Here is a 13491-nt window from a genome sequence, read left to right as displayed (position 1 = left end):
AGTTGGTTTATCCACTTTTTTTACCGAGTTCTGTGACAGCAAAATTTACTTGGCAGAAAGTTTGGTTGGAAAAGATTTCGGGACAACCATGTAGTGACAAACTTGTAGGATAACTTCAAGCACTATCTTAATGCCTATGATTCTTACTAACAAATTTTAGAAGTAACATTATACTCGATTTCTAAAAAAAAAATTGGAAAAAGCAAAAAATGGTAATTGGCTTTTAAAAATAAAAGGCGTAAATTATAATTTTAGGCCTCTGAAAATACAAACTATTAAATTTCAATTAGAAAACTAAGCTACTTAGAACTAAAAACTTAAAGAACTCAATCGTACTACAATTTTGTACCGAGGAAGTTGCACTGAAATTAAAAGTAAAGCCCGCGGTTAGCCTACCATGGGGTGTCCAACCCACTGCTACGATAAAGAGTAACCCACTCTATACAGCTTGCCTGTGCTTTCGTCCAAAGGTGTAGGCAAGGGGGTCAGTTATGTGAGAGTTACCTGTGGATAACTCCAAAAGGATGTCCTAGTGCTTGCCCAATAAAAGGTGTCAGGATGCGTTTTAACTTCAAGCAACGCACTTCCTTACGAAATCCCCCCGAATACGTAACTGCTACACCCACTCTATGCCGCGCCAATGCCACCCACTGTAACGTAATCCTCCGCCCAACCACCCCCCACCACCCACTCGGCAGCCTGTTGCGTGGGAGCCTCCGTCTAACAGCTCATTGGCAGATGCATCGCTTCGGCTCCGCTCGGATGTCTTCGTGCAGGAGTCTCCGCGCTCGGCCGTACCGTTCGCATTGGCTGTCCCGTTATCTCGGCGGCGGGCTAACGGTAAGTGTGGAGGCTTCTGCTCTTCTAAGCTATAAAAGCCGCTGGCCGACCGCAGTTTGCTGGCAATTCGAAAAGCGTTGGCACCTGACTCCGATCAACAAGTGGCAAGTGGAAAGTCCTGCGACTCTGTGCAAACTGTTCGGTTCTGAAAAGTTGGCTAAAAGTTCCCAAAACTACTCGCTGCGGAAGCAAATTATAACTGACGTCGGACATTTTGCGTGCAGATTGCTAAACAAAATCTATTGAAAAATGTGGTACAGCAAGTGCAGTTGGACTTTGGTGGTGTTGGTGGCGCTCTTTGCCCTCGTGTCAGGTAAAAATACCTCTAAGATGTATTATATAAATGGAAGTTATACTTTAAAACCTCAAACGATTAGGTCAATAGGTCAAGTAATCACTTTTTAGGGGGGTTTCTTATTTGATAATATGAGATACACATTGGATTTGCCAATCCATTTCAAGAAAAACTGGGAATTCGTATGTCTTAAAATATTCAAGAATTTTTATAAACATGTTCATTATCGATATTCCTCTTATATTTCTACTTCACTACGAATAGAAGAAGAACATTTTTATCAAATTAAAGAAGATTCTGATTTGTTTTTTAAGGTAGTTTGCCATTCAAAAAAGAATAGGTATTTTAAAATGTAGGGTTCATTCATTTTTAAATTATTTGTTATATTAGTACAAGAGAAACACTTTTTAACTCAAACCAATGTTAGATAATATGGATTGGTCATATTTAAAGTTTTGGGTACCAAATCAAGTCGTCACCAAATTTAAAGCAGTATCACCTTCTTTTTTAAGTTTTATGCAAAAAGTAGAAAATACGTTTTCCTTTGGTTTTATTGTACATCTTTGATATAAAATAGACTATACAACTTTTAAAACTATTACCAGAGCTATGATTTTTAGAGATAATTAAATCTGTTGTTATTCTAATCGACAAGACTTAACATACTTTTGGGCATTAACTGGTGATGGAATTGAATGTACTGCTCAGTCATTGTTCCAAGAATTTGGTGGCCTATCTGAGCTATAAAAATACCAAACTACTAGCTGATTAACTAACTGGTAATACGTGTTACCAATATCATGGTCAGCTGGGAAAACTCCAGTTCCATTTCCCGCTTTCTCCATCCCCCTTTTCCATTTACGCTCCTAATCCGCTTTATCAGTTGGAGTTTTATGCACATTTTCCTGTTGATACGCCGTTGTTTGCTCGCCTGTTCGGCGGCTTCCCTTTTTTGGGGTTTTTTCTACGTATTTTCCTTACTCACTGCGAATGCAGGTTAACAGGTGGAAACCCGGGAAATCGGGGAAATCGGGTGTTACGCAGCGGGTCGGTGAGATCAGGGGCTCGGTTTCGCCCTCCGGACCGACCCTCCGTGTACGCTTTTAACGCTTTCGATTGCCATCGTAAATTAATCCAAACTGCGTGCCAAACAACAATCACACGGAGAGAAATTATTGTATTTGATTTTGTTGTTTGAAAGCAACTAAAGTTTTATGAACTATGCCTCAACTAGTGGGTTTTAAGTAATTACAATATTTATTCTTTTTTTATCTGATTGGAGTTTGTTTTTATTAATTTTCTTAATTATGTTTTTGTATGTCTTGTTTCTACAAAAAGAAATATCAATTAACGTAATTTTCATTGATATTTAGGTATTGAATTTGTTTTTATGATTTATTTCTTTGATTTATTGTACATTTTTCTTCTGGAAAGATAAGTGGTATATAGAAATGTTAAAAGGTTGCAAGTTTATTTATTATGCGTTAAAATCGAATTCCCATGATATTGCACATTTTTCCTGCGCACTGTAAAAGGCGTCCCTCGTGTCACGGTGGTAATGGAAATTCACGTAGTATGGAAACCCACGGAGTTGTGGAAAGAGCGTCAGCGGAAAAATAGAAGACCTAACTGAACGTGAGAACCCGTCAAGCTGTGCGGCCTGCAGGCATTGCAGTTGTGGGTGGTATCCCACCGCTCCCTAGTTCCCATATAGATTGGCCATGACCAAAAGAACAGCCTTCCAGCTGCGGATTTGTTTTTTGGATAAATGCGAATTGGGTTAGGTTCAGGTCGAAAAGCGATAGTGGGCTCTACAACATGATTTACTAAAAGTGGGCGTAAACTGTTTAGAATTAAGAATTTGAGATAATAACTTTCAAACAAAAAGAGTGCAGTAGTTAAAAAATTATTAAATAATTATAAGTTATTTTAAATACTTTTTGTTTAAGTAAGATGGGAAAATTAAAATTTAAATACATTTAATTTCTATTTAGCTACCTTTTTCGTATCTGTCAAATCATCTACCACTAATTTCTATACAACATTTACTAAAGGTGGTTGTAATCTGTTTGGAATTAAGAATTTGAGAAATTAACCGTTCAACCAAAAATTGTGCAATAGTTAAAAATAATTAAATTAGGTTTGGGAATCATGACTATAAGTTTTAACCAATTGCTTTTAAAGTAGGACGGGAAATTTGAAATTTAAATAAATTTAATTTCTGCTAGGGTTTCTTTAGTTTTACCTTTTCATACATTTTTGGAAATCTTATCTGTCAAATCATCTACCACTAATTTCTATACAACATTGCAAAGTCACCACCAAATAATTATCATGTTAAGCTTTACAAAAATTAAATCACCTCTTTAATGACACTTTAAACAGTTGTCGCAATTACTTCTTGCTGGGGGATTCCCCTAAACAAAAAGAATTTAACAAAATGCACTCTGATATTGACCCCCTTCATAAAATGGCAAAAGGCAAATTGCGCCACACTTTTAGACCATTAAAAAAGACATTACTCAGAAGTGGAGACGCCAACGCTGGCCGAGATCAAGGATGTGGCTATTAAAATGCGCAGGTCAAGTTAATTAGGTATCTCGGCCGTATCGCTGTTGAGTGCCAAAGGGGTGTGGGTGTGGGATTCCACAGAAGAGGGCGGTTAGGTGGAGAGTCCCCCATTTAATGACGGCCCTTCGATGCGGCGACCCCAAAAGACTTCGATGTCGGCAATCGCTATCTCTGATGGCCGCCATGCCTGTCAACAAGTGTGGTTGCCATATGCACGATTGTATGGGTATGGGCTTCGTTTCGTGGCCGCCCGGCAACAATTAATCCACGGTTTAAGTAATTGACAAATGATTACGGGTTTGATATATGGCCAGGGTAGCAACAGCCGCCCCTGGCATGAGGGAGTCGTCTGGCCAGGCGGCGAATAATTCTCGTACACCCAATATATACTTATCTTGGCTTATGCAAACGCCAAAGTTCCCCTCCTCCGAACCTCTGGCCCATCTGCGTCATGGAACTTGTTGCTACTTGCCGTAACTCCTGCTCTTTGTTGCAGATCTGTCAGTTGCGCAAAGCGTATTCAGAGTTACATCCCCTTGCGAAAGTCCTGTCCCAGCTGAGTCCTCCTGCTCCCTGGCCATGCCTTTCATGGTGATGCGTTGCGTCCATTTGTGTGATTACTTCTGCGTCGCCACCTCTTCCAGGTTCTTTTTTGGCACACAATCACAATGCACGAGTGGCATCAAGGACGTTGTGTAAGCATTATGAGCTGCCACAGGTTGCACCTGCAGGGTCAACTAAGCTGAGAAAAAAAAATACAAAAATCAGCGAACAGGGATGAAAGATTGGTTAATATGTGAACCTACTTGGACCCCAAAAATCGTATTACTTTTTATTTTCGCAATTAAATTTTATTTTAAATTTACAACTTGTCCATCGGATTAATTTAATCTATAATTTATTAACTTAATTAAATATTAAACAAATTGGTGTCAAAAAGTATGCAATAAATAAAAGATAGTGTCATTGCGGGACTCATTGTATTTCTGAGTTTAATATGTGTATTTAGTTGCATACTTTTAGACACTAAACAAAAAGTTAAAAAGTGATTTTAAAATCCTAGTTATAATTTAAATTTCGAATTTGAGGATCTGGACTGGGAGTGACTTTGTTTCGCTCAGTACTTAGAGCTAACATTGCATTACTCAACCCGCTCTGGCTTGGCATATGAGTTCTGTAATGGCGGCATTTATCATGGGTCGCGACATTAGCAGCCAAGCACACAATAAACATGTGCTTTTTACAGGGAAAGTAGCATCCCAAGTAGGAGCATCAATGGGAAGGGGCTGCAGGTGAAAGGCCACAAGAAAGCAGAAAAGAGAAAGTTTTAAAGCCTTGGGTTAGGCTCGCTGGGTGGTCCAAACTAAGAAACTGCTGGCTTCCACATAGCTCCTGGCTCATTTTCTAGCAAATTTACGGCCACAAAGTCTTAGTGCTGTGTGGCAACTGATGATGATTTATTCTAAACGGGAAAAATGCTGCATACTTTCAGGTTCCTGCCTGGAATACGGACATTCTTGTTGGGGAGGTAAGTGTTGGCCTGTTCACCTCTGACAGGTGTAGTTCATCATCACAACTGGCTCATGCTCATGATTTACATTTATGTATTTGCAGCTCATGGCAAGCGATCCGGTGGCAAGGCAGAAATAGATGCTAAGCAGGTAAGAAGATACAGAACTTTGCAGAAGTATTTCTTTTTAATCCACAAAACGAGATAAAAACAAATTTTCTTTTACCAAACCAACAGTTTTTTTATCGTTCTACATTTTTAAAAAGTTGTTCATTGCTTTGCTAATTTAGTTGGTTGGCATTGTATATTTTAAATTGAACATGTAAAAGATAAATAACATTTTTATTTTATATTTGTATTAGGATTTGGATTCAACAAGTTTTTTTATAAAACATTGTTTAATCAAAATCATTATTTTTAAGACGGGCGATTAAATATTTTTGTATATTAAACTAAATATATTATTGCAACCTTTTCGAATGCCTATTTAACCACAAAAAAATACTCAAAAATTAGAACTAAAGTTTCTAGACTTAAAACCATTTTCTTTCTCAGAGTTTAAAATGTTTTAAATAATATATAACACATATATATTGCCTTCTAAATTTTCAGAATCCTGGTCCCAATTCCTATGCAATTGACAGCGTGGCAGAGCAACTGTATAACAACAACAATCAGATCAATCCAGATGACACCAACGACGACGACAGTACAAATAAGAATAGTGCCGTCAACATACCGCTGGCAGCTCCGGTCCTCCTACCGCGTCGAGAACCAGAGGAGCGCACCCGGACTGGCCTGAAGTGGACCCAGCTGATGCGGCAGCATCGCTACCAGTTGAGGCAGTTGCAGGACCAGCAGCAGCAGGGGCGTGGCAGGGGCGGCCAGTACGATGCCGCCGCCGAGAGTTGGCGGAAGTTGCAGCAGGCGCTGCAGGCCCAAATCGATGCCGACAACGAGAATTCAGTTTACGATCCCACAAAGTGAACGCTTCCCATCGCAATGCCAAATTGAAATTACGCAGATAACACGCTAGCTAAGCAAGAAGAACAACACCCACATAGAGAAGAGCGAAATTAAAAGATATTTATCACACGCGATCCATTGCATGCCGGACATCAATTAAAGAAAATTCGAAATTTAAAACAATTAACCGAGGCAAAGGAGACCGGAGCGGGCACTAAAAATGTAGAATACGTTGTGGTTTTTTTATTATTAGATTTACCGAGCAGATCAGTGGAATCCCTTGGCCATATTGCGTCACTGGCTGGATGCCGCAATAATGGCCGGCTTCGTTTTCGTTCTCTTAACCGTACTTAATCCCTAACTAAGCATATGCAGATACGATCTTTAGATTTACCACTAATAAAAGCTAACATTGAGTGCACTTGTATGGTCTTCTGAATGTGGTCTTCTTATCTCTAAGCCTTGATTTTGGCGGGTATTTGGAAGCAGGCCGCATCGCCGTTTTTGTCGCCCAGTCCCCAGTGGATCTCCAGACTGACGGTGGGGTAGACGGGCAGGATCTTGAAGCTGTTCTTGTAGGTGTACACCTGGCCGGCCTTCAGGGGGCAGCCCACCTTCTTCTCGCCGGCCTCGTCGTAGATGTGCGGACAGGCGCTGGTGCCGTAGTATCCGGGGAAGGGCAGGGGCACGTCCAGGATGATGCCCTGGATGTCGGAGGTCAGCTCCTGGAAGTCACGCTCCGGCCGGATCTTCATCTCGATGCTGGCCTCCGTGTTGCGCTTCAGGATGCACTTGCTCTTAGGGCAGTTCGAGATGGTCACCTCGCCGGCTCCCAGGGCCTTGGATTTGGCTGCAAAAGTAAGCGGAAACTATATTAGGTTGGAAGTTTTCACCCCTAACATAACACATCGTATGAATGATTTTTATGGATATTTCATTCTTCCATATTTTACTAGAACAAATAAGAAACAAATCGTGTATCTATGATTTTGTAAAAAATGTAAAGCTTTTGTTTTTAACGCAACAATGCGTATACGTAATATTTATATGTTATATTTCTTTGGGAAAGAAATACAATTATCTATTTCATCAAATATAATAATTAAAAATTAAATTATGTTAATATTTATTAATTTGAAAATACAAGAAAGAAACAAAGATATTATAAAACATTATTTGTACGAGATGCTTATTTGCAAAATTTTAATTTTTTTTGATATACTATTTGTTTAATCAGTATTTATCGTACATTTTACCTTTGCCTTATTTCATTTTCTATAAAAATCAAATAATTAAAACACTGTCAGCTCACAATTCTTAAATTCAGGTGGTACAAAAGTGATGTAGGCACGAGCTTGCCCTTAAATAGGATTATCTTCAAGTTAAATGGCTATAAATTCACAAAGCTTCTATTCAGTTAATTCGAAAGTAATAATTTTTCTATTTGCAGCTCGTCGAAATTACGTTTTTTTTGTTTTGGTTTAGTACTATTTTATCTGGAGAGCATATAACCCGATAGATACTTACATTTGGGGCATGGTCCGACGTCCGTGGCCGACGTGCAGCTGATCAAAGCGGCGCAGATCAAAAACAGTCCCGAGCTCAGCTTCATTCTGTAGATGTGGCTAATTGTAAGAAAAGTGAGACAAATTTAACGAGAGGTTGCTAATTGCTGGTCAACTAATTTGGATCCGTGCTAGGCGGGGTTAAAAGCTTTGGCCTGTTTGATAGCAGGCCTGTATTGTGGCCCGAAACCGGTTGCAGTTGGTCCAGTTGGCGCGCCGCGAAAAAAAACAAAACGAAAGATCGACCTTGACTTAAAATCACCTCACAAAAATGCCAAACAATTCGAGATGTCAAGTCGGCAATTACAACTTGGACAAGACAACTTTTATTTGAGATGCAAATCTTACATTCGGCTGACACGTTTCTATGCTTTCGTATGAGATCACTTCGCTTGTTGGGAATTCTGTTTACTCCCTTGTTAGAGTCAATCACAGCGGGAAAACCTAGTTATCCGCTAATTTACCGGTTTTCCAGGCAATTGCCGTCAATTTATGGGGATAGTTAGGTTGCCACTTCTTCACGCAGAGCTCTCGGGAGCTACTTCAGTACTTCAGGCTGCGGACGACGATCGGCAACTGAGCCCCGATCGCATCGCAAGTTTCTTTATATGTATAAAATCAACGACGACCGCTGAATCACGGGCTTAATTGAGTACTGCCCATTTTCTTGGCGTTTAATTACATCAAGCATTGCAGACAATTAACGATTACGGGCCATATCCATTAACGTTTACATGTAAATGATTTTGTTTACTTTTTAGTTTTATTGAAGGAAAGCCAAAATCTATCTTAGATTGAAAGCAAATTTGCCTTGAAATATAAATGTTTATTTTTTAATCTGACAACGTTCTTTCAACACATATATTTTTTAACTGTTTATTATTTATTCCAAGAAATAGTACTTGAGACTTTAAGTCTAAGCCAAATAAACACAAATTTTTCACACAGTTTCGACCTTAGATCTGCCCATTTTTACCAGAAAGCCAACAAAGGTGCGATCTCACCGACAGCCTAATGCCAAATGTTCAAGTATCCACAAAGTCTAGAGCCCGTAAAAAGTTTTGCAAATCATTTTTCTATGGCCCAATCAAATAAGAGTACTTAAAATGCAAATTGCATTCACATGAAAGTACATACATATAACAAATCAAAATCCACACAGAAAACTTTGATTTCTGCCTGAGATTGGCTATGATATGATATATGATATGATATATATATGGTAGCCCGGTCTACAGGTCGTTAAACAAAAACTTCTTCTCATTTGATATGCAAGGCACTTGTAAAATGAAGCTTCAAGTAACTTTAACTTTTTAGGAATTAACTACGCGTTCTCCATTGTTCAACTGATCCAGGAAGTTGATGACTTGTAGAGTATGACGCGCCCACTTTTAAGTTCAATCCAATTAGCATTTAGAAAGTCGAGCTTCCAACGAAACTGAGAACACAACAAACGAGACGAATTGAAATCGAAATTGAGTATGCTACGGAAACGTGTGTAAACAAAGAATAATGTTTACAAAATAATGATAAACAGCGGTATGACGAACTGTATATTAAAAAGAATTTGACCATTATAAAACCAGAAAATAGAGAAAAGCTTAAAAGTAGATCTTAAACGACACCGTATAGACAAATGATATCATACTTGTTTAAATTCTACTTTGTTCTGTAATATTCTTTAAAATTTCACAAACTTGTTTTTATATGGAAATTAGAAATTCCAGGCACGGTTCTGAATAATGAGCTTACATTTTAATTGTAATTTTACTTGATTTTGGATAGGTGTGTTAGACGTTAGACCGCAGCGTTCGAAGCTTGAAATGCAACTGACAGATATGGAAACCAAAAGCTGCGCCCAAATAGATAAAAACTACTGCCCCGGCCGGTTTGTCTGGCTTGAAAACTATACATAATGCTGCAGAATTGAAAGTTTCCGGCCTTTTTGGAGTAGATGCTCCAACGGTCAATCAGTGGGTGCTCCCTGTCGAAATGGAGTGAAAAGTGGAGGAAACTATTCGTCTCTAGCAAATCCCAAATGCGTTTCAAGTCTTTGTTGACATATCACTTCGCATACGGAATGAGCTGGAAGTGGACGGTTTTGGGGAAGTGATGGATCTCGGAAGTGAGAACTGTTTAGCTTTTCAATTAACAATTTAAGTTGACTTCCCTTTAAGGAAATGATTATCGAAAAGCAAGTAGTGAACACATGCGTTCAACATATAGTTAATATAATTAATTTACTTTATGATTTTATTAAGTAAAAATTAAAAAAATTAAATTTATTGTCAAGATTGTTAAGACATTCTTTCAGTGCATAACATTTTTTGTAAACACTTGCCGACAGATGGCGCTTTGTTTTGACATTGTAAATGCAGTTGGCAACTCGTTTGTCGTTTATCCGCGTAAGGTAAAATGTAATGTAAGATGTAAGTTAATTTAAAATAACTAGCGTTGCCAGAAGAAAAGATGTTGGTGTCACCAGATCGGAAAAAATATAAAGCAAATCCATATGGGGGAAAAAACTTTTTGCTTTTACTCAAGAACTTAAAAACAATTGAACGTATTTTTATATCTGTGCAGAGGGCATTATAATTTTAGTCTGAAGTTTGCAACGCAGTGAAGGAGACGTTTCCGACCCCATAAAGTATATATATTCTAGATTAGATGAGAGATGAGTCGATCTAGTCATGTCCGTCTGTCCGTCCGTTTCTACGCAAATTAGTTTCTGAGTTTTAAAGCTATCGGGCCGAAACTTTCTTAAAAGTCTTCTTTTTAGTGCAGGTAGTTAATAAGTCGGACCGAGCCGGATCGGAAAACTATATCCTAAAGCTCTCATAGAAAATATTTTTTTAAATTATATCTTTTGGTCATTTTCAACTCATAACCTCCTACGCTAGGAAACAACTTATTTTAATTAGTTCTGAATTTTTTATTTACAACGATCGAACGATCGAAAAATTGGTGGTACTGTTTTTTAACATGTTATCTTATATTTGAAAATATATATATTTGTATTTTTAATTAAATTAATACAAATCAGACGACTTTGAAATATAGCAGTCAAAGAAACGGTCAGAAAGATAATAAAATAATACATTTTTTATAAATGGTTTTCTAAAAATCACTGAAACTAGCCACAATCTATACAAATTTAGAAGCGAGAAGAAAGAAGGTTCCAAACAATTTTACAATTTAAGTTGTGAACGAATTTTGTAGGGTCGGTAATAAAAAACAGGGAAGAGCGCTATAGTCGAGTGCCTCGACTATCAGATACCCGTTACTCCCCTTGAGGGGAGATATATAAGCAGCAAAAAATATCCTAAAGCGCCACCTACCGGCTATTTTGGTATACAGTTTTAACGTTTTAAAAAACATATTTTTTGGTCAATCGAAAGGTTTTAACGAGACAAGTACATTTTACTAATAAAAAATTCTAGCATGACAACTGTGGCCACCACAGTTTTGGGCGGTTTTTGGGCGTTACAGTGGGAGTGGCAAACTGGTTTTGGGTTAATCGATAGGTATTGATGAGACAAAAAAGTTTGAACAAAAAAATGTTTCAGCGTGACAATTGTGTCCACCACAGTATTAGGCGGTTGGGTTAAAGTGGCCGTGGCACCCACGTGGCGCTGACTTGAGCTGCGCAGGAACCCCAAGACTGCATACCCAGTCTGACGGAACTAGCTGTTATAGTTTCCGAAATCTAAGCGTTCATACGGACAGACGGACCTGGCTAGATCGACTCGGCTAGTGATCCTGATCAAAAATATACTTTATGGGGTCGGAAATGCTTCCTTTTACCTGTAACATACTTTCCGACGAATCTAGTATACCCTTTTCTCTACGAGTAACGGGTATAAAAATGAAGTTTACTTTAGGGGTTAAAAAAAAAAAAAAACTTCCACGGCGAACAATATCAAAATCAACGAAAGCAAATGCGTAAACGTTTGCTTTACGTTACGCCGAAAAACAACTCCGGTGGTCCACATTAATAATGTGGACATAGAGCAAGCGACTAAGGCGAAATACCTAGGCCTCACACTGGACAAACGCCTAACCTTCCGAGAACATATTGCCAGAGTCGTCAAAATGTGCAACCTAAAGCGGAACCAATTATTCTGGATGCTAAACAAGAAAAGCAAACTATCTCTAAGATGCAAGCGGCACATTTATCAACAAATCATCGCACCAACTTGGAGATATGGAATCCAAATTTGGGGAGTGGCGGCTGCGTCCCACCGAAAACGTTTCCAAACCGTCCAGAACAAAACATTAAGACAAATCACTGGCTGTGAGTGGTTCGTTAGCGGCCAAACGCTTCACAATGACCTAAACCTGAGTCTTGTTGAAGACCAAATATCGTTCTTCTCAAGCAGGTACAACGACCGTCTAACTGCCCACCGTAATCGTCTAGCCCGGAGATTACAGGGGGCTATCCCAATTCGCAGGCTCAAAAGAAGACATTTTGGGCTGCTCCTAAGAGACTAATATGAATATATTATTTACTTGAAACTAGTCGTAATTTGATCTACTCCTATATACCAAGTTGAAAACTAATTATAATTTATAATTAAGAGATTATTTACTTAAGAAAACATTTAGGTTAAAGGCTTTAATTAGATCTGTTCCTGGATTATATTAAATAAAGATGTTAATTAATTAAAAAAAAAAAAAAAAAAAAAAAAAAAAAAACTTAAAATTTCTAGTAACAAAAAGTCAATTTTACCCCACCGCCTTAGAATTATTAGTTTAGGTAATTATTTCACCCCAATCGCAACAGACACCGATATTTCGATTAGGCGATGTGTAGGAATTTGAGTAGCTTGAGTTTCTGGCTTAACATCAATTTCCATGGGCTCGCATTGGTCGAGTCCAATTGGATCGTAATCATCGACGTTCATGGGTTCGACTTGTCCAATATTAATATCTTCAATTTCCATGCATTGGTCGGATGCAATTGGACCATAAGCACCGACGTCCATGGGTTCGATATTACGCTTACGTCGTTTATATGGCAGTGAGCATTGCACCCTGCGTCTTATTAAACGGGTCTGCATTGTCAATAGCTTACTATACATATAAGCTATACAGATGAGTCATATATAATGTTTGATAAAATTACAGTCCCGGCCGGTTGGTCTGGCTTGCCAATAGCTTACTATATATATAAGATATTTAGCAGAGACCTGCAAAGGGTAAGGCCGAACAAAAGCCGCAAGATTCTATAGACACGAGTAAAGCATTTTGATTTCATGTTCGTGCATTTGATCGGATCGCCTCGGACCTATCAAAACGATTTTTTTCGTGAACGAGAGCGGTTTGAACAGAGCTTGAATGTTTTGATTTCTTAAATTACTTCCCCGCCCGGTTTACTGTATATACAAGCTGTATAGCAGAGATTTGCGAAGCTTAGGATCGAACATTTTCGCTCAATGCAATCAGGCCCGAGTTAGCATTTTGATTTCATGTTCGATCATCTGATCGGATCGCCTCTGAACGGTCAAAACCATCATTGTAAGGGAGGTGAGTCTCAGAAAAAACGGGTATTTAAACGTCCAGCCGCAGAAAAAAGACTTGGGAATTATAAGAAGCTATACAAGAAGAAGCTAATCAACGGAAGTAAGCGAGAAGCAAGACTATCTCTTTCGCTATCCAAAATAAGATGCAAGTTCAATTCTTCCCAATATCAAATTAAATTTTTTTACCTTCCAATTTAAATCATAAGTTCTAAGAAGAAGATC

The 13491-nt window shown here is 38.5% G+C and overlaps 2 protein-coding genes across 5 annotated transcripts; one reads left to right on the top strand and one right to left on the bottom strand.

Moving 5' to 3' along the window:
* The first annotated feature begins 930 nt into the window (after positions 1-930).
* Positions 931-6388, top strand: LOC108032150 (neuropeptide CCHamide-1). Its single transcript, XM_017105995.2, has 4 exons — positions 931-1153; positions 5199-5234; positions 5321-5367; positions 5829-6388. The coding sequence occupies exons 1-4, from the start codon at positions 1090-1092 to the stop codon at positions 6201-6203; spliced, it is 522 nt and encodes a 173-aa protein (XP_016961484.1). The 5' UTR covers positions 931-1089; the 3' UTR covers positions 6204-6388.
* Positions 6389-6405: 17 nt separating this feature from the next.
* LOC108032149 (ecdysteroid-regulated 16 kDa protein) lies at positions 6406-9617 on the bottom strand. 4 transcript variants are annotated; one of them, XM_017105991.3, is made up of 3 exons: positions 9500-9617; positions 7710-7807; positions 6406-7032 (listed from the first exon to the last, which is right to left on the bottom strand). In XM_017105991.3, exons 2-3 carry the CDS (start codon positions 7792-7794, stop codon positions 6638-6640), a joined length of 480 nt encoding a protein of 159 aa, XP_016961480.1. In that variant the 5' UTR covers positions 7795-7807; positions 9500-9617; the 3' UTR covers positions 6406-6637. The 4 variants fall into 4 exon arrangements, with proteins under 4 accessions (XP_016961480.1, XP_016961481.1, XP_016961479.1 ...); XM_017105992.3 differs by lacking the exon at positions 9500-9617 and adding an exon at positions 8724-8787; XM_017105990.3 differs by lacking the exon at positions 9500-9617 and adding an exon at positions 8096-8352.
* Between the last annotated feature and the right edge of the window lie 3874 nt (positions 9618-13491).

The sequence above is a fragment of the Drosophila biarmipes genome, chromosome 3R, assembly GCF_025231255.1.
Source record: "Drosophila biarmipes strain raj3 chromosome 3R, RU_DBia_V1.1, whole genome shotgun sequence".
Lineage (NCBI taxonomy): Eukaryota > Metazoa > Arthropoda > Insecta > Diptera > Drosophilidae > Drosophila > Drosophila biarmipes.
This window is presented reverse-complemented; position numbering and strand designations above follow the sequence as displayed.

What these genes read in the sequence shown, in the direction of transcription:
- LOC108032149 (XM_017105991.3), bottom strand. Translation starts at nt 7,794, where the DNA reads ATGAAGCTGAGCTCGGGACTGTTTTTGATCTGCGCCGCTTTGATCAGC. An exon ending in CGTCGGACCATGCCCCAAAT is followed by an intron (nt 7,033 to 7,709) that starts GTAAGTATCTAT and finishes TTACTTTTGCAG; the next exon opens with CCAAATCCAAGGCCCTGGGA.
- LOC108032150 (XM_017105995.2), top strand. Translation starts at nt 1,090, where the DNA reads ATGTGGTACAGCAAGTGCAGTTGGACTTTGGTGGTGTTGGTGGCGCTC. An exon ending in CGGACATTCTTGTTGGGGAG is followed by an intron (nt 5,235 to 5,320) that starts GTAAGTGTTGGC and finishes ATGTATTTGCAG; the next exon opens with CTCATGGCAAGCGATCCGGT. An exon ending in CAGAAATAGATGCTAAGCAG is followed by an intron (nt 5,368 to 5,828) that starts GTAAGAAGATAC and finishes CTAAATTTTCAG; the next exon opens with AATCCTGGTCCCAATTCCTA.